The sequence below is a fragment of the Antechinus flavipes genome, chromosome 4 (genome assembly GCF_016432865.1).
Source record: "Antechinus flavipes isolate AdamAnt ecotype Samford, QLD, Australia chromosome 4, AdamAnt_v2, whole genome shotgun sequence".
NCBI lineage: Eukaryota > Metazoa > Chordata > Mammalia > Dasyuromorphia > Dasyuridae > Antechinus > Antechinus flavipes.
The window spans coordinates 377,598,816-377,625,834 of record NC_067401.1 but is presented as its reverse complement, the minus strand read 5'-3'; the positions used below and the strand labels follow the sequence as shown (position 1 = coordinate 377,625,834).

Below are 27,019 nucleotides of genomic sequence, written 5' to 3'. Positions count from 1 at the left end.
CTAGAACTAAAAGAGACTTTAGAAGCCATTTAGTCTAATCCTCTTATTTTATAATTGAGGAACTGAGGCACAAAAGTCAATAATTTCCCAAGGTCACATAGATCTAGACCTACAATCTTTGACTTCAAATTTTGTCTTCTTCCCACTGTCCAAGCATTTTTAGGATTCCCTGTTATGTGCCCCCTGCAGGGTTATTTATCCATCCTTCAAGAAAAGCAACCTCTTTATTTTATACTCAAACTTTTACAAGTCAATTCTTGAAAATCAAGAGTTCAATCAATCAAGCACCTCAATCAAGTCATAAGACTGTATGGTGAGCTAAAGGTGCAAGAATGTGCCTTGTTCAAGGTACGTTCATATGTTTCTTACATGAATAAATTCATGTTTCAAGTCTTGACTAATGATGGCCAAATAGAATGTGTGTTTGTATGTGCAGTTCTAAATGTAATAATAGCTTTTATTGACAAAATGATATAATGTTTTACATATATTATTAAATCCTTACAACAATTGTGTGAGTGTAGTCAATAAATAATTATAAGCTGCCTACTGTGTGCCAGACATTATGATGAGTGTTGAAGATACCAAAAAATGGTAAAAAGTAGTCCCTGATCTCAATGAGCTCACAGTCTAATAGAGGATATATTTTTTTGTGTGAGTGAGGTAGAAATAGCCCAGGCAATAAAATTCAAGACAGCCATAGTAATTCATAATTTAGAAATAATTTATTTGTAACTGGCCTAGATGGTGTGCATGGCCAGGACAGACTTCCAGTAGGATTCTGGCATGGTTCCGTGCCCAACTGAAGTAGGGACAACCTTATAAGCATTCTTGTTCACCCTTGCTGGCACATTTTGACATTAAACAGTGACTCCACTTTACAGGACAAAAGATACAAAGGTAGATGTTTTAACATAGCTAGGGATCAGAGTTAGTTGACCACCCTCATGGAACAGATATCCTTGGGAGCATTGTTGATCTGGCACTTTGAAGTGCAAAAGAAATCCCCTAATCTAGCTGAGCAGACCCTTCTCTGTGAGCCCCAGGCCCTTTAACCTAAGACTGAGGGAGGAGAGGGGAGGCTAGTCCTTTGTCGATTTCAATGTATCTCCTATTTAATTTTTTCCTAACATATCTGAATATGTTGCTCAACAGGGACCTGCACTGGGAATAATTCCTAGCCAAAATAATCCTGGCAATAGTACTGCATCATAAGAAACAATGAATATAAAGAATCCAGAAAAGCATGGGAAAACAGGAATCAAGAAGAATGGGGGAAACGAGTTACTTAATAACTACTACAAAGGAAAAAAAAAAAAAAACAACTCTGAATGTTGTATAATGATAATGACCAAGTGTGGGTTCCAGAAAATGAGAAAGGGGGCCTCTCCCACTTCTTAGAAGGGGAGGGATACTGTGGATAATGGAACAATTCACATGCTGTCAGATTCAGTTATTCACTAGTTTTGCTCAGCTGCTTTTTTAGCTTTATTTTTTATTCTCTGTGATGAGGAGGAAAAAAAGGGTTATATATAAAATGACGATTCAACACCAAAAGATTTCCATTAAAACATTTTAAATCATCTGGCTTTTTTCAGAAACACAAGGTTTAATCCATACCTAAAGAATAATCCTCTTCCATTCCCAGAATGAAAATTCCCTGCACCTCGAAGAGAAGGATAGACAGTGAAAGGACAATCCCAGACCCAACAACTGAAAATGAGAGACTCCTAAATTCAGTCTCAAGGCTTCAAGTGCTGAGGGTTCCCCCTTGCAGTACATACCAATATAAGTAAGAGAGGAACTGGGGTTTGTAAGTGCTGTGACTTCATCTGTTTCCTGTTTCAACAGGACTGGTGAAAAAAGAAAGGTCGGTGGAGGAGGGAAAATGTCAGCAAGGATTGAAACGGCGGATTGAAAACCTCAACTTCAACCATTTCTCTTGCCCCATCTGAGACCAGAATCAAACTTTATCCCCTAGAAAACAGGAATGTTAAGGCCCCAACACTGCCGCTCCTAAGAATACTTCCTCCTGCTGCTGGCCTGAAAGCATCTGGGACAAAAGGTAACTGGGGAAGAAGCTGGTGTATTTTTGCCCATATCTGTATTTTGGCCTCTGACTTTGGGGTGGGTCACAGGAAGCTTTCATGTTTAATTTGCCTGGCGCAGAAGCAAGAAACACTAAAATGAATATTGCTGGGTGACCTGAAGAATTTTAAAAAGAGTTAAATTCCAAAAGCTCCAGTCAGTAGGAGCAAAGGTTATTTCCATCCCTCCTTAAAATGATATGTAAGAAAGGTAACAAATATATGTTTACAGAACCTCATAGGATCCCAGATTTAAAGCTGAAAAGGATGTTAAAGGGCATCTAGTCCAACCCTCTCATTTTAAAGATAAGGCAGTTAAAACTTAGAGAGATTAAGTAACTTGCTCAATGAGTAATAAGTAATAAATGGAAGAGACAAGAACTTAAGTCTTCTGATTATAAATTTAGCACTCAGTTTTGATGAATGAATGAATGAATGAATGAAATACAGTCATCCTTCAAGAAAGGTTTAGGGATCAGGTTATTTGAAGCCATGTAAATAAAGTAGGTGCTCTCTAAAGGCCCTCTTTCTAGCCTGAATTCCATATATCCTCGTGGAGGAATCATGGAAATTCCTATTTAGAGCTAAAAGTGATCCCAGAGACCATTTAGTTCATCTCTTCATTTTTATAGGTAAGGTACTAAAACCCAGAAAGATTAATAGATTTATTCAGGATCATACAGTTTGTAAGTGTTTAAGACAATATTTGAACCCTAACCTTCCTGACTTTGGATAGCTAGATTGCACAATGGCTAAGAATCAGGAAGATTCATCTTCCTGATTTCAAATTTGCCCTCAGACACTTAATAACTGTAACACTGAGCAGGTCAATTGATCTATTTGCCTCATCTGTAAAATGAGCTGGAGAAGGAAATGACAAACGATTCCAGAATCTTTCCCCCAAAAAAAAATATAAACGAGATCATAAAGAGTTGGGCAGTACTAAAATAACTGTCAATAACAGTAATAATAATAACTTTCTGACTCCAATTTGGGCATTCTATTTTTCATTCCATGTTTGCCTATCTCTAACTCTTACTCATTCAGGAAGCCTTGATGATTCAGCAAACTGCTTGTTAATATAAAATCCCTTAGGAATTGGAAGTGCCAACCCAGGGAAAAAGCAAAATCAGTAGAGTGACCCAGGTGAGGGAGCAGATGCTAGTCAACCTAAAGATACAAACTTCCCCACCCTCTAAGAGCACCTCCTCTTGACCCAGTTCTTCTTAGGAAGAAGGGAAATAACAATACCACAGCTTCCCTTCCTGGGCTCACTGTAGCCCACACTAGTAACTAAGCATCAGGTATTCCTTCTAGGAGCCACAAACTAGCCATTTAACCAAGAGTGAATATCTTCTCAGTCCGATCCTTCTGCGAACCAGTCAGAATACAGAGTACCATAAGCTTTCAATTTTCTTTCTCTTCCCTTGCCTATGTCTCCAGTTCCTAGACTAGCAGGCTTCTTGTTCTTGGGAAACCCCAAGACTTGGGTCATCCTATTGTTTGCACTACAGGGCCAGAAGTATCTTTCTAGGGCCAAAGATAACTCTGTTTATTATTGTCTAAAAGAATCCAACTGAGAGGCTGGATATATCAATCAATCAATCCACAAGCTCCTCTAATATGACATGCCCTGTGACAGGCACTAGGAAAACAAGCAAAAAAAGATAAAAAGTCTCTATCCTCAATGAGTCAGAGTTTATATTTTATCAGAAGTACATCTGCCTGGCACAGAGTCAGCCTATATAAATGTTAGTTATGATGATATTACTTATATGTAAACAATGATGATATGGAAACAGGGCTAAGCTAGAAAAAGTTCTGAGATTATAGAAATCTAAGAATTTCTCTATTTAGAGGAATATTATCCTACCAGGTTCCCCTCTCTTAACATTCCCATTGGGAAGTAGAGAACTGAGTAATTAATTGGCTCAATGTAGGCAAGTGAGTTCCAGTATTGTGTCATCTCCCCCTGTCCCACCATACCGCTATAATCTCCATAGTTGGAGGAAGGGGAATCTTTTCAATTGATCAGCTCATTTATTCTAGTTACAGAGCCTGGGAGTCAACTGGCAAAAGAATTGATAACAGTCAGAAGCAGAATAAGGTGATGGTATAGAATACCACCTCAAACAAAATAGATATCAGGTGGCCTGTCCCCCACCTCCCAATCCTCTTCTTCCTATCCCAGTCCTGTCTGTGCTAGTCTGGACAGCAGCTATATCCAGACTAAAGAGAAACATTCCCTATTCTTCACCCTGACCTAAGATTACAGGCCACCCCAAACTTTGGACAAGTATCCACTCCCTACCCAGCCTAGTGAATACCACATCCTATGGTAGCCAATGAGGGGAAAGGACAAAATATACAATTTCCCCTAATCCACAGAAGGCTTAATTTATTGGGGGTCTATCTATTTCTATTTCAGCAGCTGCCAGAGAGGGAAATGAAAGGCCTGTATAATAACCGCAGGCAGGATGTAGAGGGAAGGTAGGTGGGGCAAGGGGTGGGGGTGCAGGAAGGGAAATAGGAGGGGAGAAAAAGAAAATAAAAAACCAAGAGCCTTAAGTCTGGGTGCTAGACAGTAGGTCAGAAGTGAGACTATGCAGAGGTGCAGAAGTTTGACCATTGCCTCTGGCAAAAATCCAAAGTTAGTTCCATATCTATATTATGTAATCTGATGAAATTTGGTGATGCTAAGGGTGTTCAATCCAGAATCTATAGGCAGTTCTAATACAGATTTAGGAAATAGGCACAGCCTTAGTTAGCAAATTGCCTTTAAAAAAAAAAAAAGTCCACTTTCTAGAGTTATTGAGCCAGAAACTGAAATCCAAAGCTTGAATTATACCCTTCTGCTCATATAGCAGTAATCTTAAAGCTTAATGATTACTTGAAATGTGGCTAAAAGTCAGTTGCTGCCTCGTGAACTGAGACTGGAGTTTGGGATATAAGAGGAACACTGATTTAGATTCAACCATGGAGGGACAACAGTGGGACAGCAGTCTAGTTCCTTCTAGAACTTTGGCTCAAACAAGGCTTACTTGCCTTAAGAATGGTCCTTGACAGTCTCTAATGACACTTTTATTCTAGAGATAAGTGAAGGTATTAACTCCCTTTTCAAGTCAGAATGCTATGTAGTCCCGAGAATAAAAAAGAAAAACTTCAAGTAAATCTTATGAAAGTTCTGAAAAATGAAACTTGACGACTACAGTTAAATGCATATGGACAAAATGGATAAAATACTGGGTCTGGAATCAGGAAGACTCAGGAAGAGTTTAAATGTGACTTAGGACAATTATTAACTGAGAATTTCTGTTTGCCTCATTCTCTTCAACTATAAAATATAAAACATTATCTGGGTTGTTTTCTGAGTTGTTGTGAGAATCAAATGTAAACTGCTTAGCACAGTGACTGGCATATAGTAGGTGTTTAATAAAAGCTTCTTCTCGTCTTTCTTCTCCTTCATGGCAGAAGTGAGGAACTCTGAATTTGGAACATTGCATATAATGGTACTTTTTTAAAGTTAGGGTTTTTTTTTTCCAGAATTTCTATCCTCTTTTTTATTTGTTATGAGAAATGACTTTGGGAAGCAGAGACATGTTAAGAAATCTAAGAGATATAAAACTAATGATATGAATAAAAATTTATTTTTTAAAATGAAATTTGGCCTCAACTAAAGATTCATAGTGTCCAAAATATGAAAACTCATGAGAATTTTTATTTAATCCATGTTCATGGCATTGACTAAAAATAATGCAAAGGGGAAGATAAGACTTCCCATTTTGCAAGAACAGACTAAAGGTAAGAGAGAATAGGAGCTTGCCTCAGAGAAAGAAATTGTCAATGGACTCAAGAGGTCAGGCTCCTGAACAGCACTCCACTCTCTCCATGTTTGTCCCTCTTCCTTACAAGAAAAGGATTTGGGGGATTAGATTGGGTTGATTTTTCTGCTCCAGTCATACAAAATCTTTGTCCCTCTTTCTGCTTCTTTTCTGATCCTAGGATAAAAGAGCTGTCCTAGAAGTCAAGAGCCTAGCTGGACAAAACACTAAAGCATCATGATCTACCCAGTCTCCAAGCCATCATCTAGACTGGGCCGGGGTGCTGAGACCTATGAGGCCAAATGCGAGCGTCGACAGGAGACCCGAGAGAGCCTTCGCCGTCGCCCCAACGTGACTGCATGCCGCCAGATGAGGAGGACCAGAAGAAGACTCCACAATGAGCAAACCCAGAGCCCTCGTCAACAGCAATTTTTTAAGAGAAGGAACTTGGAAGTAGAAGAAAGGAAAGTGAAAAGCTCATTCCCCAAGATTCAGGAATTCTTAAGAAAGGAAGACCAGGAAGATGACCTCAAAGTATCTAACCAGTGCAGTGTCATGGAGTCATCATTTGAACAACAGGTAGCCACTACAGAGGGATGTTCTCCACATTACTTGCACTTGTCTGGGGTTAGGGGAGAAAGAAAAGAGAATAAATTCCCTTAAAAGTGATTTTTAAATCAATCCCTTTCCTTCAGCATTATTGTAAAGCTGCATTTTAACATGACTAATCTTATCAGAGTCCTCAATCAACTTTCTGCTTCTGGGGGCTCTCTGTTTTGGTGTTGGACTCAATACAGACATTAATTGGCTTTACATCTATTGCACTTCAGAATTCCTGACTTCAAGCCATTCAGGAGCCTCAGATAGCAGAGCTCATTTCAGGATGTGTACATTGGCATGGCTGGCCAATCTTTTTTTAAATTTCAAAATGTCTTGAAGATCTTCCTAAAATATATCAAATACATATTTTTCTTGGGAAGGATAACATAGAGTGAAAGATCATATCAATAATACAGGTGGAAGGGTTTTGTTGTAGTTACTGTTATTGTTGTTTAGACTGAGGAACTTGTGGGTCCTTAGGACTATCATTTTGAACATAAGATTTTTTTTCCTTCCACTTTCCTATTCATTTCAACATATGCTACATATAGTGCATTATAATAGGCACAAAGGATGCAAAGATGAAAAATGAGGTTGTGTCTGCCCTATAAGGAACTAACAACCTACTAGAGGGATGAGAGCTATAGTAACTATAAGTGAGAACACAACAAGTAAATAAGAAAGGTGGGAAGAGAAAGGAGAAATAAGCATTCCATGGAAGAAGCCATCACTTCTAGCTAAGAGAATTAGGAAAAGCAAGGGGAAGGTGGCTAATAATAGATCTAGAGTTGAAAGACAACTCAGACGTCAAATGAGAAAAGCAGTTCAGGAATATTAAGTGGCTTGTACAAAGTCACAACGTTGTGTCATAGGTGAGATATGAACACTGGTCCTCCTTCCACTGTATTACGTTGATGTTCAAACTCAATAAAACTATTCCTATAGTAGATAGTCCATCTAATCAACCACACCTTTTACATCTACATTACTCCACCATACAAACCCTCATATTAGTCAAATTAGCCTGCTTGATATCCCCTAAACATAGAATGTTCATTGCCCCCTCCAAAGCTGCGAACTTCTCCCTCAGCCCCTCTTTTCCTCTACGTATTCCAATCCTATCCACCATTAAAGACCTAGTTCAAGTTCTTCTCTCTTGTATTTAGAATTGGTATTACAGGTTAATCCTTGTATCATTCTCTCCTTATTTCATTTGTGTTAATCTTGCCTTCCCAAATAGACTGTAAATCCTATGAGGTTAGAGAAGGCACGAAAAATGTTTTCTATTTTCTCAGGCATCCCCACTATGGCTAGAAAAGCATTGAATCCAGGTTACAAACTTTCTCTATATCAGTACTTTTTTTTCTTTTTTCTTTTTTTTTTTTTTGCTGAGGCAGCTGGGGTTAAGTGACTTGCCCATGGTCACACAGCTAGGAAATGTTAAGTGTCTGAGGGCAGATTTGAACTTAGGTCCTCCTGACTTCAGGGCTGGTGCTCTATATAGTTCAGAATGATAGCCCTAGGAAACCATGAAATTGTCTAACAAACAAGAAAAAAATGAAAATACTTTCACCAGATTATTAGAAATAATATAATATTTCATCCTATATTGTCCTTCTCAAGGAAGACCTTTGGGAAATTTTTAAATAAACAGGATTAGACAGACATGTTGGTACACACTTGTAAGCTCTGCTATCAGGGAGGCTGAGGCTGCTGCATCACTTGAGTTCAAAAGTTTGAACTGAAATAGAGAAACCAATCATGTGTCCATATTAAGTCCAGTACTAAAATGGTAAGCCTCTGGAAGAAGATAACTCCCATCTATTGATTCTACCTCTGTCCTCTTGAGTTTGTCGAAAAGATAGCACTCCCAATATTTGAAAAAGGCCTCTCCCCCTTCCTCCACTCCCACCTGCATTTAGTTTTCATTAGATTAAATATCTCCAGTTCTTTTCACTGATGCTTACGTAACATGGTTTGGAAGCTCCTTGTCATCTTGTCACCCTTCCCTGAATAAAAGACTTGTCAATGTTCCTCCTAAAATGTGGAACATAGAATTGGACATATTCTTCCAATTTGGTCTGGCCAGAATATAATATATAAGCCCTAATTTTGAATGCTATACCTCCATTGTTAATTGCAATTTAAGATTTTGTTAGCTTCTTTTCTTTTTGTCCTAGCACATTGTTAATTCTTATTGAAACTTCAGCCTGTATTCTCCATGACTAGTTTGAAGGACTTATGATGACAAATCCTATCCATACCCAGAGAAGGAACTGATTGTGTTTGACTACAGATTGAAGCATTTTCTCTGTCTCTGTCTCTCTCTTTCTTTTTAACTTAATTTTTCTTGAGGGTTTTTAATTTTCATTAAAGATGGGAGATCAATGTTTTCTATCACAACTTGACTTTTATGGAAATGTTTTGCATAATTCATATGTAGTTTCTTAATTTTGGGTATGAATAAAAGAGAGAACCTAAAACTCAAAAAAATTTTAAAATGTAAATGTAAAAAAATTTTTTTGTTTTGAATGTAAGTTGGGGGGAAAATATTAAATAAATAAATAAAATTCAAAAAAAGGAAAGACAGAAACTTCAGCCTGCTAAAATCCTGGAACTACATTTTGATCAAAGTCCTAATTCAGTTCTTCATGGCAGATTAGAAAGTCTCCTGAGGTTTGGAAATTGATCTTTATCATCACTTGATTTCTTTGCAGGAATCTGAGAACAGCACCAAAGTCCTTTCAGTCCAACATCATCCTCTCCCAGAAAACTTCAGGGATCCCTCCGACAACACTTCTACTTCAAAACTCTTACCAGAGAAAGTGCTAATCAAAAAGCCACTTACACTTCATCAAGGTATGAAGAGATCCTTTCCCCCATTGGTATCGGGCCATGCAGAGAGACATCCAGCAATAACCCCAACTTACTAGAAACAGATACTTCTATATCCCAACTGATTTTTCTCCAAGACTATTCTCTCCTATTCCTCTGATAGATTCAGAGTCAGAGCTTCACTTCGACAAGTCTTCTCCCCTACTCTTCTCTTTTCCTCAGGTACACAGACAAAATCATTAGGAATACAACTGACAATTAAGAATGATGCCAGTCAGCAAACTGAGTGAGTATTTCAGTGGTTATTTCCTGATCCCAAAGTTCTCACTTTCCTATTCCCCTCATCAGACTCCTTCTATACCATATATGCTCCCAAAGGAGAGGATAGGGATTATGTGTGTATGTGTATTTATATGTGAGTTATGTGTCTATTTGTGTGTGTGTGTGTGTGTATATATACACACACATATACGTGTGTGTGGGTGTGGGTGGGTGTGTGTATATGTGTAATATTCCTTTCCTTTAGTATTAGAAGAGGAGGGAACCATAGGCTATGGGAATAGAATGGAAGGGGTTAATTCATTGATGCATAGAACTTTAACCAAATCCAATAGCTATCTCCTATTACTTTTTCTTTTCTCAGTTGCGGAATTGCAGTCCTGGATAAGGTAAGAGAGACCCAAGCTGGAATAGGAGACAGTCCTTACAGAGCAGAGGAATTGATGAGGGAGTTAGATAAAATACAACCTAGAAGTAAAAAATAAAGTCAGGATCCAAATTAATGAATGAGTGATTGAAAAAGCTTTTATTATGTTCCAATCCAATTTGTATCAAAATCAAGTGATGATAAAGATCAATTTCCAAACCTCAGGAGACTTTCTAATCTGCCATGAAGAACTGAATTAGGACTTTGATCAAAATGTAGTTCCAGGATTTTAGCAGGCTGAAGTTTCTGTCTTTCCTTTTTTTGAATTTTATTTATTTATTTAATATTTTCCCCCCAACTTACATTCAAATCCAATAACCTTCCTGCTGTGTCACTTGTCTAAGGTCACACATAATCAACAAATAATCTATTAACTATCTACTATGTGCTAGGTACATGTACAAATTATATATATATATATATATATATATATACTTCCACCATCCTAGTGACATACATAGTCATGGGTATTAAGTTCTTTTTAATATCTTTCTCTTTCTCCATAGGAAATTATCCAACTTTCTGACTACCTCAAAGTAAGTAGGTACCTTCCAGTCTATACCTTCCAGTCAGACCTATTGTCCCTTTTAGTTTAATTTACCCTTGCTTCATTTCACTTCCAGGAAGCCCTACAGAGAGAGTTGGTTCTGAAGCATAAAATGGTACTTCTACAAGAGCTCTTGTCTACATTGCTTCAAGCTTCTGACAGGTCCTGGAAGGTAAGGACAAGTCCTTTCCACATACATGACCCATTCAATTCAATAAGTATTTATTAGACAGCTATTATATGTGAAGCATTGTGATAGATGCAAGACAAAGTAGGAAACAGTCTCTGCCTACAAAGGGATTACATTCTACTGAGTCATCCAACATGTACACAGATAAGTCTAAAAAAAAACCTTGAAGAGGAAAAGAACAATAATTAAAAGAACTAAAAGTTTTGTGGTGACACCTGATCTGAACCATGAAAGCAAATAAGGATTCTAAAAAGGTATGTGACAGAGATTAATGCGAAATATCTGAAATGATAAGCTAGGCTCAAGACTGACCTTAAAGGATATTGTAAGTCAAGCTAAGAAGTTTAAGACCATTTTTGGAAAAGGCAGGTACACATGACAAATATGGAAATCAGTTCAAAAGTATTGTACATGTATAACCCATATCAGACTGCTTGCTGTCTTAGGGGAGTAAAGTGGGGGAGAAAAAATTTGGAATACAAAATCTTACAAAAATGAAAGTTGAAAACGATTTTTACATGTATTTGAAAAAATAAAATGCTATTGTAGAAAAAAGAAAAGAAAGAGACAAGTGTAGGGGTAGGGAATTGATTGATTGGTTGGTTAGTTGGTTGGTTGGCTGGTTGATTGTTGTCCTTTGTTCTTGAAAAGGATCAAAATGTTATGAGTTATGGGTACGTTAGAGTCCAGTTACAGTGTATCCAGCTGTGGCTGATCAAACCAATACTAGCTCCAAAATGCTCTGCCACAGGTCAGACACAATAATCCGTAAGAACTTTTGGAGTAACTTCTCTAATTTTTCACATCTCACATTTTCTTTGGACTAAGTCAATTCTGCTTTGTTCATAAAGTACAGCATCTTCTCTGATGAGGGGATGCCATGATGGGTGGTCCTATCACAGCATCTCCCAAGTCATAGCTAAGATCCAGAGATGCTAAATAGCTTTTCAGATGGTAAAGCAACACCATCCCCCACAATTAGTGGGAACAGAATCCTCCTCTTCAGTCCCAACTCAAGGTAATATTGTCATGGAAAAAGAAGTTTGAGGCTCTATTAAGAGCAAGAATCTCAAAAATAAAGGGGAAAAAAAAGAATCTCCCCCTTTTTTTTCTTTCAGAAAAACAAATGAATTAAGTTTTCTAAACATTGAATGCAATTAAATTTCAAGTATCCCCATATGGAACAATGAGTCTCATTTCCAGCTCAGACAAAGTCAAAATTACCATAGATTAGTTCCATCCCTCGTCCTCCTACTCAAACATTTAGAAGAGCATAGATTGTCTGGGACAGAAGGTAAAATTTACAGTCCTAGTCCATCGCTTTCATTTTACAGAGGTCATTTATTCTGATTTTTTTTGGGGGGGTGAAAGAGGCCATTTTTTGCTTCAATTGCTACCTAGCCTTAATCACTGACTGAGTATAACCTCAGTCAAACTGAGATTTTTTTAAGCTAAGGTTTTTACCTTAGGCAAAGATCTCCCATTGCAACCAGGGCCATCTGCACACATTCCGATTTGTATCTGACTCCTGGACCCAGATAGTTCTGGAGGGGAAAGTGAGGCAATGACCTTGCACAGCCTCTCTCGCTGAAAGCCAATTCACTTGCATTTCATGGCATCACCTCCTTGATCACAGTTCCAGAATGAAGGACAAACAACCACCATACTTGTGGCCAGAAGTTGTGCTTACCCAACAAGGCCACACAAGGAGTTAGTGACAAAGGCAAGGTTAAGTGATTTAGCTAAAGTAACATAGCTAGTATCAGAAGCAAGTTATAATCAACTTCCTCTGACTCCACAATATGTCACCTCAAAAAGAGTTGACTCTCCTGCTGATGAGACATCTGAATAGTTAAATTTGTTGTAAAAGAGTACAATTGCACCAAGCCTAGGGGAAGGGTCACAGGCTTTCTGCTTAGGCTACCCCCTCATTCTGTGTCCCCTTGACCATAAACTACATTGCGAGGTCATCTTTATTTAGTTGGATTGAAATGAAACCATTTTTTTTCTCGAAATGTAAAGCTAAAGCTAAAGCAGTCCTATTACCCCCTGAGGCTCTTTACTGAATGAGACAACATTTGTAAAATAATACACACATTAGATTCCTAAATTCCTGGATTGAGCTGGAATAGACAAATTCAATTCAACTCCTTTAGGCAGCATCCTTGTGGCTATATACTAGATACAGGAGGAGATATAAAGAGTGAACAAGATGTAGTTCTGATCTTCCCTGAGGTTAATTACAAGAGAGGAGAGAGATAAATGCCTAAAAAGAAAAAGAAAAAGACCTGGATAGTGCTGGATATGTATTGAAAAATATAAAAACATTTAACATTTATTAAGAAGATAGTGATAAGCAAAGGGATGTGTGAAGTCCAAGAAGAAAAATGTCATCATTACCAAGATTTGGGAAGGCCTCCTATAGGAAGTGATGAGCTGAGTTTTAAAGGATGAGTAGGAGTCAGCCTACTTGCAGGTAGATGGCAAAGCAGATGGAATGCTGGCCCTGAAGTCAGGAAGATGAGAATTCATACCCAGCCTTAGTCATTCACAAGATCTGTGACCCTCAATATTATCCACTAAAGAAGAGAAGAAAAAGCTCTCACTTCAGACTCAAGAAGGGGGAGCAGAAATCTTGTGACCCTGGACAAGCTATCAATATTATCCAGAAAGGAAGAAAAGAAAAAGCTTTCACTCCAGACTCAAGAAGGGGGAGCAGTGGTTCCTCTGAGTCCCCATAACACCCCTCCTCCAACTTCCTGTTTTTTAGTACAACATTCTCAGATTCGTCTATTAGGCTTCTGAGAGTACTTGCTCTCCCACTCAACTGACTTTTACCCCAGAGGTCTCAGCTTAACTGAAAATGAGTAATCTATCAAGAGGTCTCCATGGCTTGGAAAGAAACAATAATTTTAAGAGTCTGATCTATCCTCAAACTCCAAGCTGTTTGTTTTATCATCTTTTACTGGGTGAGGTAAGTCCCCTCATACATACAAAATACCTTCCCATGATCTAGCTATCAGAGGAAGCCAAAATCTAATTAGTTTTTTCTTAATGAGGACCCTTGCAAGCTGCGCTCATCTGGAAAGTTCCTTGGTACTCCTGAAGTCGAACCCACTTATGAGAGTGGAAAGGACAGAGAATATGAAGCTGAAGAAAGAAAGAGTGAGCTGAGCTTTTTCTTTGGTGGTATCTCCAAATGGCCATGAGCTGAGATCTCCAGATGCTGATGAGTACAGAACTGAAGCCAGTGGGGAAGCAGGGGATTGGCTGCCCTGGCACAGGCTCACTGATGTGAGGAAATGAGCTGTGGTTTGACACTTCCGTGAGGTGAAGTGGTGGTGTTTCTGGTGAACAGAACAAGGACAAAGGTGGGGAAAAAATTGAAACGTTTTCAAGAATCGGGTGCCGTGAAGCCCATACTCCTCAACAACAACCATATCAAGTGTGTATGATTTTGCCCCTCTGCCATGAAGTGCCCATTTCATCCTGAATAACTGACATCCACGAGGCTGAACACTGGTAGGTTGTGAAGGGTTTGTGGGAAGAGAGCCCTGTGGGAATACTAGAAGTTGTTGTGAAAACATTGAAGTTTTGATGTTCAGCACAATTTAACCCAGAAAGAAAGTCATTTCATATAAAATAGCTCTCCTCGTGGGTCACTGTCTCTTGAAAAAAAAAATTATTTATTTATTCATTCATTCATTCAGAAGGTTATGGGCCTTCTGGTCAAAATTGAAAGGGATTTTTCACAGACAATAATTTTTAATACATAATCCTCTCTTTTCAAAAATATTTTGTTTACATGTTAACTATTATCAGTATGAGATTTCTCATAAATGAACTTTTTAGGCAATCAGGTATTTGGGGTGATGTCTGATGTGATCATTAACAAAAGTTGCAGTGAAGTAGTAGACAGCTTTGCAATCTGAATCCAATCTGAATTTTTTTGTTCTGCTCAAGCAGCTATAAAGTAGTTAACTGTGTTGCTATAAGGAACTAATTGGTCATCTTTGCCTTGATCAACTATTAAATCCAACTAAGAATTTAAAAAGGTCTTTACAAGAAGAATGCAGCATGAGCTTCCTAAATACCTATTGAGGCCTTGTATAAAAAATTATTTTATTCAATAACAAGCAGTCATTTTTTCTCCCTCCCACCTCCTCCTATCTTGGATGGATTGGGGGACAGGGATTAGGGACAGGGAAACCTTGCAACAAATATAGATCATCAAGAAAAACAAATTTTCACGTTAGCCATGTCTGAAAAGATGTCTTAATTTGTATCTTGAGTCCATTATCTCTTTGACAGGACATAATAATGTTCTTCATAACTATACTCTAGAAATATAGTTGATCATTGCATTGATATGAGTTCTTAATTCTTTCATAGCTGTTTGATTTTGTTATGTGCATAAACTGTTCTTTTAGTTCTGCTTACTTTGCTTTGCATAAATTCCTACAAGCTTTCCCAGGTGTTGGTGAAATTGTCTCTCTGAGTATTTCTTATAGTTCAATAGCATTCCATTATAATCATATGCTATAATTTGTTCAGCCTTTTTTCAATTCACAAGAACCCCCTAGTTTCTACTTTGCTGCCACTATAAAAAGAACTGTTATAAATATTTTGGTATATATTCTTTCCTTCTTTCTTTGATCTTTTTGGTGTATAGACTGAATGGCATCTTTGAATCAAAGAATATAAACAATTTAGTTAACTTTTTGAGGATAGTTCCAAATTCACAATTTCACCAGTTGTGCATTTTAATGTTGTTTTCTCAAAGATCCTCCAAAAGTCTGTCAATTTTCTTTTTGTCAACTTTGCCAATCAGATGAGAATAAGGTGGAAACTCAGAGTTGCAACAGTTTGAATTTCTCTAATAGTAATTTTTCATGTAGCTATTAAGACTTGGATTTTTTCCTTTAAAAACCTGCTGTTCATACCTTTTGACCAGTTACCAGTTGTGGTAAAAACCTTCCTCCCTCCTCTCCCCACTAAGGACTTAACAGATTGAAAAGAATACTAACACAAAATGTAATTTTTAAAAATTTTAATGGCCAAAAAAACAAGCATTCTTTCTTGACCAAGCTAGAAAATTAGTGTTTTGTTGTCTAGAACAGCTCATTTATTTACATGAATGCATTCTGCAGTTGGTTTTTCAAAGTTTTTCAGTAGCATTCACATAGAAGCCAGCACCAATACTAAAATCCTACTTGCCATCTTCTTCTTTAATATTGCAGTCACATGGATTTGTATCTGGAGCAATGACAATGAGGTTATGTTTTACAGCCTTTTAAAAACAACCCATTTTTTAAATAACATTTTATTCTGAGCAAGTTAAGCCAGACAATCCAGGGCACTGTGAAGTTTCCACCTTTAGGTAGAAAGATGTCAAACTTCAATTTGCGTTTTAGTTCCACAGATTCAATCAAATGCACTTCAATAATTATTCCTTTTTCACAAGCCTGTTAGGCTCATATACTTTTTGAGACCCTTCAAAACACTCTTTTCAGGAAATCTATTTAAAAGCCACAGATTTTTGTTTTGTCTTGTTTTGGTTTTTGGCTTGTACTTTTTTCCTTATAATTTGCTTCTATTTTTCATCTTCCTGCCGTAAATGACTGGCAGGTGTGTGGGACATAAAGTCCTATCAGTCCCTTTCCCAGGTACTTTTGGGTCTGAGATCTTCCTAAACCATGTGTTGAAGTGTGACTTCCTAAACCATGTCTGAAGTGTGACTACCATTTAATGTCCTGATTTGCTTTGAATTGTGAGTTAAGGAATGCAAAGACTTGGGAGTGAGGACACTGAATTATAGTACATGAGCCCTTGTCCTCTTGGCTATAAAAAAAAGGAAATTAGACAAGCTGAATTCTGCAATCTCTTCTAGCCCCAACATCAGTGCAAAATGAACACTGAACCTGGAGGGACAGAATCTAAGTTTGAATGATAGCACACCTATTTATCACTTATGTGGTCTTTGAACATTTTTACCTCCTTGGGCTTCAGTTTCTAAGATGGTACCTGCTAGTACTAAATTTTATAATCCTATACAAATCCTATAAAAGAGAGATAAGATTTTTAAATGAAAATAAAGAGTGGAAGAGTTAATGCATTAACTTAAATTCAGATTCAGCATAAGTAATTAATATTATATACTTTTCCTTAGAATAGTTAAGGAGACAACTTTTAGGAAAACATTTTTTAGGACAACTTCTTCTCACCTCCCACCAAACCTTTCCTTTAACAAAAGAAAAAATTAACCCATTTGACATTATAGGCAACATTTTACACCCATAGCCTCAATTTCCCTTATTTCTCCATTCCATCCCCACACTGAGGTATGAGATAAGTTTTATTAGCTGTTCTCTGTAAACAAAGTAAAATTAGTCTTTGCATTTAATTGAGTTCAGATGCCTTTTAACTTTGTTATTTAACTTATCATAGTCACAGGATATATGGTTCTCTTGATTCTATCTTTTTAGTTGCATCAATTCATGCACGTCTTTCATGTTCCTATAAATTTTTCCATATTCATTGTTTCTTACAGTGCAAGGACATATATCATTGCATTCCTATACTACATTTATTTCCATATTACCCAATCCATGAGGAGCTGCTTTTTGTTTAATTTTTCTCTTTGTCAAAAGAATGCATAGTTTTTTGCAAGGATGAATAGTTTAGTATATATATATGACCTTTCCTTTTGTCTTTGGCCTCCTTGGTTAAAGGGTATGAATTTTGATAGATCAAAAGATAAAAATATTTAAATAATTTTTCTTTCATGATTCCAAATAATTTTCTACCAACAATTAATAAGTATGCCTATCTTTCCATAGTTTCTCCAATATTGACTATTTCTGGGGTTTGTTTTTTTAAATTGTTTTTACCAATTTGCTGGTGTAAGGTAAAATATCAAGCTTGTTTTAATTTGCTTTTCTTTCATTGGTGGTTTAGAGGAGTGGTAAAAATGGATCCCTGCTGGCAATATCATGCCTGAGAAAATCTCAAATTAACATTATCTCTGTTATTGTATTGTATTTTATTTATGTTGTTAAACATGTCCCAATAACATTTTAATATGATTCAAGCAATACTTGAGAGTTTTGAAAGCAGCAACTTATGGGGTGGGAGTTTGACACTTCTGATTTGGAAAATTCTTTCATATATTATTGATAGATTTCATTCCTTTTTTATTTTTAAACTATATTTTTTACTACTTATCTATTAAGGAATGATTTTGACCTTATATGTGTCTGTTAATCACCTATATATCTTGAATATCAGACTTTTATCAGAAATATTTGATGCAAGGAATTTTTTATAAGAATGTTTCTTCCAAATGCATTTGTTGGGGATGGAGTTGGACCCAAAATTATATTGGGGTCTTGGGTCAGTGTCCTAGATGAATTGTCTCAAAAGTATTTGTAGGCTTAGACCATCTCCAAATCAAGAGGCAAAGATTTGCTATCAGTGAGTCATATTTAGACAATGTAAAACAAAATATACCTACAGATATATATAAATATACACATATATATAAAGATAAAACTATAAAAAAATTTTTATTTTTTTAAAGAAATAGTGAGGGATAGAGCACCAGAATAAGTGCTCTGTTTGAATTGGTACATGGCAAGGATCAAAGAGAGTAGAGAGGCTCACTTCTGTGCTCCTTTTTCCTCACTTTGTTTTCTGTTTTGTCTATCACTCTCTCTATCTATTTCTAATTTGTCTATCCCAACTTTGTTTTCCTGATAAACTTTATACTTTGGTCCAGTTTGAGAATATCTTACATGGTCAGAAATAGAACAACTAGAGAATAGTAGAAAAAAATCCAAGACTGCAAAAAAATAAAGCCTAGCTCTGTCTCTAACAAGCTGTGTGCCTTTGGACTCCGTTCCCTGAGATTTGGTTTCTTCATCCATAAAATGAGGGGCTTGAACCACATGATATTTGCCTTCTCTTCTGGGACTAATAACCTATGATTCCATAAATGCATTTGATTCTACAAAAGACAAAAGAATTCTCAAAAGACTTAGACTCTACTGATGGGTTACTCTTGGAGAAGCCTAAAATGTCTGAAACAGTAAAAATTCCTTGCTCATTCTTTTATCTATCCCTGTCTAGATGAATCTTTTAGAAGAAAAAAAAAAAAAAAAAAAAAAAACAGAAGTGAGATTTTTATTTTACTTTGTTTCAACAACTCATTTTTTGTTGTTGAAAATTACAAATGTAAGACAGGAAGGACAGAGGGTGGAGTCCCTTTTGGTTAAAAGAGGGGCCACTAGCTAAGATCAAAATGGAAGATGAATGATGCTGCTTTCTCTATCCCCAGAAGTAGAGTAGAAAGGAGAAGAACATCTCAACTGAAATATGAAATATTTCACTGATGCTTTGGTGTTCTGATTTTGGATGAAAGTAGAGATGGAGAAGAGGAGTGGAGAGGAGTGTCTAAGACTGAAAAGAGATCCCCATTTCCTAGCCCTTTCCTAGCACACCCCCAGCCTAGGACTAAACTAGGAAAGCCAGATGAGTTATGAATAATAAATAAACCTAGATTATTTGGAGAAATTAACTGCAGGAGTCAAGGTTGAAAATATGATGGATAGTCCCATGGGCTCTTTAGAAGTATAGTTGAGAGTAGGCTAGGAAAGGCTAGAGCAGGAAACCTTGACCAGTAAATTAGTAATTACCACAGATAACCTTTTCTTTCCCCCCCCCCATAGTATTTTATTCTTCCAATTACATGTAAAGATAGCTTTTAATATTCATTTTTGTAAGATTTTGAGTTCCAACTTGTTTTTCCCCTCCCTCCCTTACCTCTCCCCTCCACAAGACAGCAAACAATCTGATACAGATTATACATGTATAACACAGATAGCCTTTTCTAAGAAAAATCAAATTTTGTTGGGTTTGGGGATTTGTTTTTTTTTTTTTTTCCCCTGATGATGGAACTAACCAAATTGCTCTTCAATTAACAGGTTTATGGTTTTAGAGAAAGGTTTTGTCTTGTCCAGGTCATATTTTGTCAGGTTGGTTATGTCAGGTTTTGAACCCAGGTTTTTTGCTACAAGACTGACACCCTATCCACAATGTCTTATTATTAATCTACATTAGTCTTTCCAATCTCAGAGCCTTCCAGAGACAACATCCAATGCTAAAAAAGAAAAAAAAATTCTTAGTAGGGATAAAACTAATAAATCACAAGATGTAGGGAAATCTACAGGACCAAAAACTAAGTTACCAAAAAGGTTACTACTTCATTAGAGTCCAAAATAGGAATCATGAGAGAGGCAATGTGGTACACTAGTGCTGGCTTTAAAGTCAGAGGACTCGAATTAGAATCCCACTTCTAGGGCCATCTATGTGACCATACATAGGTCTCTCTGCCTCAATGGGCTTCAATATCCTCACCTATAAAATATGGGGGTTAGATTAAATTATCTTTAAAAGTCCCATATAGCTCTCGATTCATAATTTAGTTGTGAAAATTCTAAAAATCGTATTCAATAACATTAAGGGATGCTAGATAAAAATAGTTCTCATGAAATGGATATACATTCCCCTCATTTCTATTTCCATCTTGGCAAGTAACTTTTTTATTGAATTTCTAATGAATTGTCAGATCTGCCACTCTATAAACAGATGGGATAGGAGACCTCTAATACAGACGTGCCAAATTCCCTGAAACCTGCAAAATTCTCAAGTGCAGCCAGAACCAGATTAAAATGAATCTGGGAAATATTTAACAAAATAATTGAAAATATGACAAAACATGGATAATGTTGATTTGTTGTTTTCTAAATACGTATGTGGCTTGCGTAGCTCCATTTCTATTTAAGTTTGACACTATTGCTCTAATGTAATGTATTTCAGAGATGTCCCAAATCTGTGTCTCCCCCAGTGATAAAAAATTTATTTAGAAAGTTCATAAAGACTTAAAATCTAAGAGCTATCTGGTGATAGTGATCAGTTGTTTTTTCATTTGTGTTCAGTTTTTCATGACCCCATTTACAGTTTTCTTGGCAAAGATTTTGGAGTAGGTTGCCAATTCCTTTTCTTATTTTACAGATGAGGAGACTGAGGCAGAATTAAATTACTTGCCCAGAATCACATAACTAATGAGTGTCTGAGGCTAGATTTGAACTCAGGCTCCAGACTGAATCCTCTATCTGATGGAGTACAGGAGAAGAGAAGTGCCAACTCCCCCCCCCCCCAATATATTAGAATTCCAGGATTTTCCCCATACAGCCCACCAAATGTTGGGGAGCAGGGGTTTGACTCCAAATATATATTGGGGTTTCTGACTGGTGTTGCAAGGTGTATAAAAAGAATGTATAGCTTTAACATATTTAACATGTATGGAACTACCTGCCACCTGGGGGGGGGGGTGGAAGGGGAGTGGAGGAAAGGAGGGGTAAAGTTGGAACAGAAGTTTTTGCAAGGGTCATTGTTGAAAAATTACCCATGCATATGTTTTGTCAATAAAAAGCTATAATAAAAAATAAAAGAATATATAGGTTTAAACCATCTCCAAATCAAGAGGCAAAGATTTTTATTATATTGCTGACAGCAGGCTAATTTTCAAAAGAAACTTTTAACAATTAACAAGAGGAAATACTATGAAGCTAGGGAACTCACAATTAACCAGGGGTAAGATGCTATTAAGATAGCATAAATTCCTAATGAACTAGCCAAGGTGACGCTTAGTAAGCAAGCTAAAAGGAGCTAAGGAAGAAGTAAGATACCAGTAGCTTTTTTTTTTTTTTTAATAAGAGAAAAATAACCTCAGGGGTTGACATCATAATTTGGCCTTCTGATTGGATACAGTAACTATAGGGTCATGATACTTTTGTCAAGGTTAGAAATTTGACAGGGAGTTACAAAGTAATCCTGTCAATGTTACTCTCAACTTGCCTCAGGGCCCATTGCAACAAAGACTCATTTAAATTCAACAAAAGTCTTCTTCTGTCACTTACCCTTTTCTAGGGCCCACCTAGACACTGGGTTTCTAGCAGGGAAATGGCCTTTTGCTGGGAACTTATTCACTCCCTATCCTAATAGCTGCTGTACCTAGCTGCCCTCTTAAGAACTGCCTAATAAAATTGAAATTGTTTTAGGAAGAATAATATCTTCAGCATTAACTGAAGTTAATAGCTCATACATTAGCTAAAGATTAAATCCTCAGAAGTTACAGATGAAATTCAGTTTGCCCTGTGGGAAAGAGCAACAGATCAGAAGTGGGAAAAAGTGTATGGAAAGAGGGAGCAGGATCATCCCCCACAGACAAACTTCTAGGTTCCTAATTTACAATTTTACTGCCTTTCAGGTGGCATTATCCTGGTTTTGGATCTAAAATTCAAAGGCATGGGTTCAAATCTAACCTATGACTGCTTACTACCTGCGTAAAATGTACTTTGGTCATTTCCTCTGTAAAGTAGATGGTTTCTGAGCTCCCTTCCAGTTCTAGGTTTGGGATCCTATGTGCCATTAGGAAAGGCTCTTTGGATCATTCTAATTTCTAAGATCTCTTTTAAAAACATGTTTTTTATTTTTATTAATATGCTTGACACTAGTCATTTCTCACTAAACATTTCCTTCAACTCTAATGCCTTCAAAATTAAGTAACTATCCACTTAATTCCTGTGATCCCTTGATCCTGCAGGTTTGTCCCTTATCCTCCCAGGCTATGACTAAGTGGTAAAAAGCTCTTTGCTGGTTTTAGGTTAACTCAAGCTCACATTTATTCATTCCACACTCTCTCCAGGGACAGCTGAATGAGGACAAGCTGAAGTGCAAACTGAGATCCCTGGAAAACCAGCTACACACCTGTACCCAGGTAATGAGCTTGAAGAACCTTTTAAGTACAGGTAAAAGAAGAAGCCTGCCTGGAAGCTCAGAGCTGTGTCCCAGAAGGGCCAATGTAATAGAAATACACTCATTCCAGCTCTCCTAGCTCTGTGATGGCATTTTTCTACTGTAGTTTTCATCTCCTCCAGCTTCACTCTTTTTTTTTTTTTAATAATTTTTTTATTGATAGAACACATGCCAGGGTAATTTTTTACAGCATTATCCCTTGCATTCATTTCTGTTCCGATTTTTCCCCTCCCTCCCTCCACCCCTTCCCCCAGATGGCAAGAGTCCTTTACATGTTGAATGGGTTGCAGTATATCCTAGATACAATATATGTGTGCAGAATTGAACAGTTTTCTTGTTGCACAGGGAGAATTGAATTCAGAAGGTATAAATAACCCGGGAGGAAAAACATAAATGCAAGCAGTTTATATTCATTTCCAGTGTTCTTTCTCTGGGTGTAGCTGCTTCTGTCCATTTTTGATCAATTAAGGCTCTCTTTATCAAAGAGGTCCACTTCCATCAGAATACATCCTCAAACAGTATCATTGTTGAGGTATATAATGATCTCCTGGTTCTGCTCATTTCACTCAGCATCAGTTCATGTAAGTCTCGCCAGTCCTCTCTGTATTCATCCTGCTGGTCGTTCCTTACAGAACAATAATATTCCATAACATTCATATACCACAATTTACCCAGCCATTCTCCAATTGATGGACATCCTTTCATTTTCCAGCTTCTAGCCACTACAAACAGGGCTGCCACAAACATTTTGGCACATACAGGTCCCTTTCCTTTCTTTAGTATCTCTTTGGGGTATAAGCCCAGTAGAAACACTGCTGGATCAAAGGGTATGCACAGCTTGATAACTTTTTGAGCATAGTTCCAAATTGCTCTCCAGAATGGCTGGATGTGTTCACAGTTCCACCAACAATGTATCAGTGTCCCTGTTTTCCCACATCCCCTCCAACATTCCCCATTATCTTTCCCTGTCATTCTACCAGCTTCACTCTTTATTCTTTCCCTCTTTTTTTCCCATTGAGCCTCATATTCACCATATTATGGACCCAAGAGAAATTTAACTCTAACTGGAAATGCAAAAAGAGGTGCTTGGTAAACACAGATCCTAACTAGACAATTTTTGTGCCCTGAGCTTTGACAAGTCAGGGTTATATTGTTTAGGTCTTCTTAATGAAATCTGACAAACTGATATCTGGCTCACTAGGATGCTGTTACCAGCCCTACCTCCTGGAAGGAAATAAAATACTGTTAATTCCTAATTACTCATATGATTCAATGTATCTATGGCTAATCTTTCTTTCAACTCTTTTGTGACACAATCAACTCAGCATTAGTATCTCCTTGACTTATGTACAAGAGAAGGAGAATTGAAGTTTCCCTCATATACAACAAAGTACTTAAATCATCATATAACAAGCAAGCTAGAAAGGGGTGGTCAAACTCTGTTCACACTGGTACTTGACAGGAGTCACATGGAGTAGGCATAAGTGAGGTGTGAGGAAGGAGGAAAAAGGTAAGAAAGGAAAAAAACAGACAACTCAACAATTCTTCCTGAAGGCTTTTTCACAATGAGATTTCGTCATTTGATCTGATATGCTATGTCTTAGACACACCCAGTTTTTAATGTAAGTGCTCAAAGTTGGGGGAAAAAAGAATTCAGCATCCTGGAACAAAATCCCAGCCATCCTGCCACAAAATCCCATCTTGCATTTTAAATTATATATAACTATACTACCCAATTAAGGCAAATAACAAAAAACTGACCTAAAAGCAATTCATCTTCTTTATTCATGGTGTATACTATGACTACTACATGTGAGTCATAGATTTGTAAAACTGATTTGACTCAAATTTCTTTTTTCTTATGCCTTTACTGAGATGTCAGATAAAAAAGGCTTTCTCTCTGTCATTCACCATCTCCTAACCAGCTAAAGCAGGACTTCTTAAACTTTTTCCACCTGTGACCCTTTTTTGCCTGAGAAATTTTTATGTGATCTCTGGTATATAGGTACATAAAAGAGGTATACAAATCAAACATTTACTGATAAAAAAAATCATAAATTTATTTTAAAACAACTTTTTGTTTGTAAAAAATAAATTTACCATTTTTAAAGATGAAAGCAAACTTGCATACTAATGAGATAAATGTTTATTCTTACATAAAGAATTAAATCTTGGTGAAATATTTGGTATCTTTTACTGTTGTTAATTTTTTTGTCACCCCCACATTCAATTATATGAACCCATCTGGGATCATGATCTAAATTTTAAAAACTTTAATTTAAACTAGTCTTTCCCAGACTCACTCCAGCTGTCACCACCTAGGAGGGGAAAAAAAAAAAAAAAAATATATATATATATATATATCTGACCAATGGCTCTCCCCCTTGCTCTCCCCCTTGCAGAAATACTCCAAAGAGGGTGCAAAAAAGGTCCTTCTGGAAATGGAGGACCAGAAGCAGACTTATGAACAAAAGGCAAAAGAGACCCTTCAGAAACTGCTGGAGGAAAAAACAGCAGTGGAGCAGCAGCTAGAGAGCACTCAGGTATGGAGCAGGACTTGGCTTGAGGCACAGGACAGGAAGCGAGGCAACCATCTCGAGGTATCATCCTTTCTGTCTTTGCATCCCCCCAGAGGTCCCTGGCCATGGCTGAGCTCAAGTGTGAGCAGTGGAGGGAACAGTACGAGACATTAAAGAAAGACTGGAGAGATCTAGGGGCCAAGCACAGTGAACTGGAGAACCAGCTCTATGTTCTACAATCCAAATTGCAGGTACAGTCCAGGGATGGCAGGGGAAAGGACTGGAGGAAAAGAGGAGGACCCAAACTAGGGACCACAGATCTGAACTAAGTGAATTTTGTTCTCAATCCCACAATTAGGTTCTTATGCTTTCCACTTAGCCTTTTTCATAGGACTGCTGAGAGGAAAAATTATAAAGCACTATATAAATATAAGATTCTGTTGTCATTTCATATAAGGATATATATGAACAGTTCTTTATTGCCAAGAAATGAAGTTATCAGAGAATGTGGAGCTGTGCAATGATCAGAGAGGGGATACATTTGCCATCTGGTAGTTTCCTATTTTAACTAACTGGATGCTGATCTCAGTTGGTCCTGTGCTTTCTAAGTGTAAGTGTTGTGCCCTCTAAATTTCAGTATCCTGGAACAAAATCCCATCCATCTTGACCTAGATACAGCCTTAATGAAGGGAGTAATACAACAACAAAATCACAGATCTTAGAAGTGTGTTCAAATAGCATTTTGTGTTTATACAACTTTTCCACAAATATTGTTTCTATTATTGATAGATTTCCTTATAAGTTTTCATTTATTTTATGTGCATGCCCTATCTCTCTACCTACATAGTCTTTGTCTTTGAGAACTGATACCTCAAAGGCAGAGAAAAATTTGTTATCTCTTTTGTATTTTTCTCACTCTATCTCACACAAAATCTAGTACAGACAATACTATACACATAGTTCATACTCAACAAATGTTAACTCTATATAACCTTAAAATTGTGCTAATTTTTTTAAGGCAGAATAGTAGTGGTTGCAAAGTAAGGAAAACAAGGAATGTATAACAACTAATTCTCTCCAATGTGACATGGATTATTTTCCTAGTAATATAGGGAAATGTTTTACTCTTTCCCATAAACCTAGCTTTCTAAAACTTGGGCAGAGCAAGTGAAAATTTGCTCTAAAGTACCAAAATTTGGAGGGCAGCACTTATAATCCTACAGGAGGTAAAAATCATCCACTTTAGTACCAAGTTAGTAAATATATTTAGCCTTAGAGCTGTACCCCATCCTTCTCATTCCCCATAGTCATAGGCCTATAGCTTTGTAGTGTGTTGAAGTGTGTCTCCTCCTCCGCATCCAGAATCTCTCTTTCAAAGACCCTTATAAACTGAAGTACAATATCTTTTCATTAGTCTCTCCACACCACTCTCAAAAGATTTTATCTTTGCTCTAGGTATAAGAATTGTTAATTTTGCTAAAACTTCTTCCATCTGTAAGAATCTTTGATTATCTAACATGAGAACAGGTTAAGGCAGAGCTTTTCATCCTCTCCCAGAACTGACCATCATCTCTGGGAGGGGGTCCCTCCTCCTTGCAGGGAGCAGACAGCAGAGATTTTCAACTAAATCAGGCCCTGCATCTTTTGGAGCGTGAACACCAAGACCTCCAGACGCAGATTGACCGACTGCAGGGGGACAAAGAACTGGGCTGTTCTAACATCAGTGACCTACAAGGTACCATTCCAGTCCAGAGAGTCATGACTGATATTTACCACTTATTAGTTTTGTGTACTTTGTGATAAGAGGGCAACATACTATAACATTTGAACTCCACTA

The 27,019-nt window shown here is 37.2% G+C and overlaps 1 protein-coding gene across 1 annotated transcript in view; it reads left to right on the top strand.

Annotated features, from left to right (window-relative positions):
• Positions 1–1,843: 1,843 nt before the first annotated feature.
• The window catches only part of TRAF3IP3 (TRAF3 interacting protein 3), a 36,743-nt gene continuing 11,567 nt past the window's right edge, over positions 1,844–27,019 (top strand). The window contains exons 1-11 of the mRNA XM_051998453.1: positions 1,844–2,065; positions 6,090–6,487; positions 9,226–9,367; positions 9,566–9,629; positions 9,987–10,011; positions 10,556–10,585; positions 10,673–10,768; positions 22,554–22,625; positions 25,066–25,206; positions 25,296–25,433; positions 26,782–26,917. Coding sequence (XP_051854413.1) covers positions 6,146–6,487; positions 9,226–9,367; positions 9,566–9,629; positions 9,987–10,011; positions 10,556–10,585; positions 10,673–10,768; positions 22,554–22,625; positions 25,066–25,206; positions 25,296–25,433; positions 26,782–26,917 — 1,186 coding nt within the window. The 5' untranslated portion in view covers positions 1,844–2,065; positions 6,090–6,145. The remainder of the gene's footprint in view (positions 2,066–6,089; positions 6,488–9,225; positions 9,368–9,565; positions 9,630–9,986; positions 10,012–10,555; positions 10,586–10,672; positions 10,769–22,553; positions 22,626–25,065; positions 25,207–25,295; positions 25,434–26,781; positions 26,918–27,019) is intronic.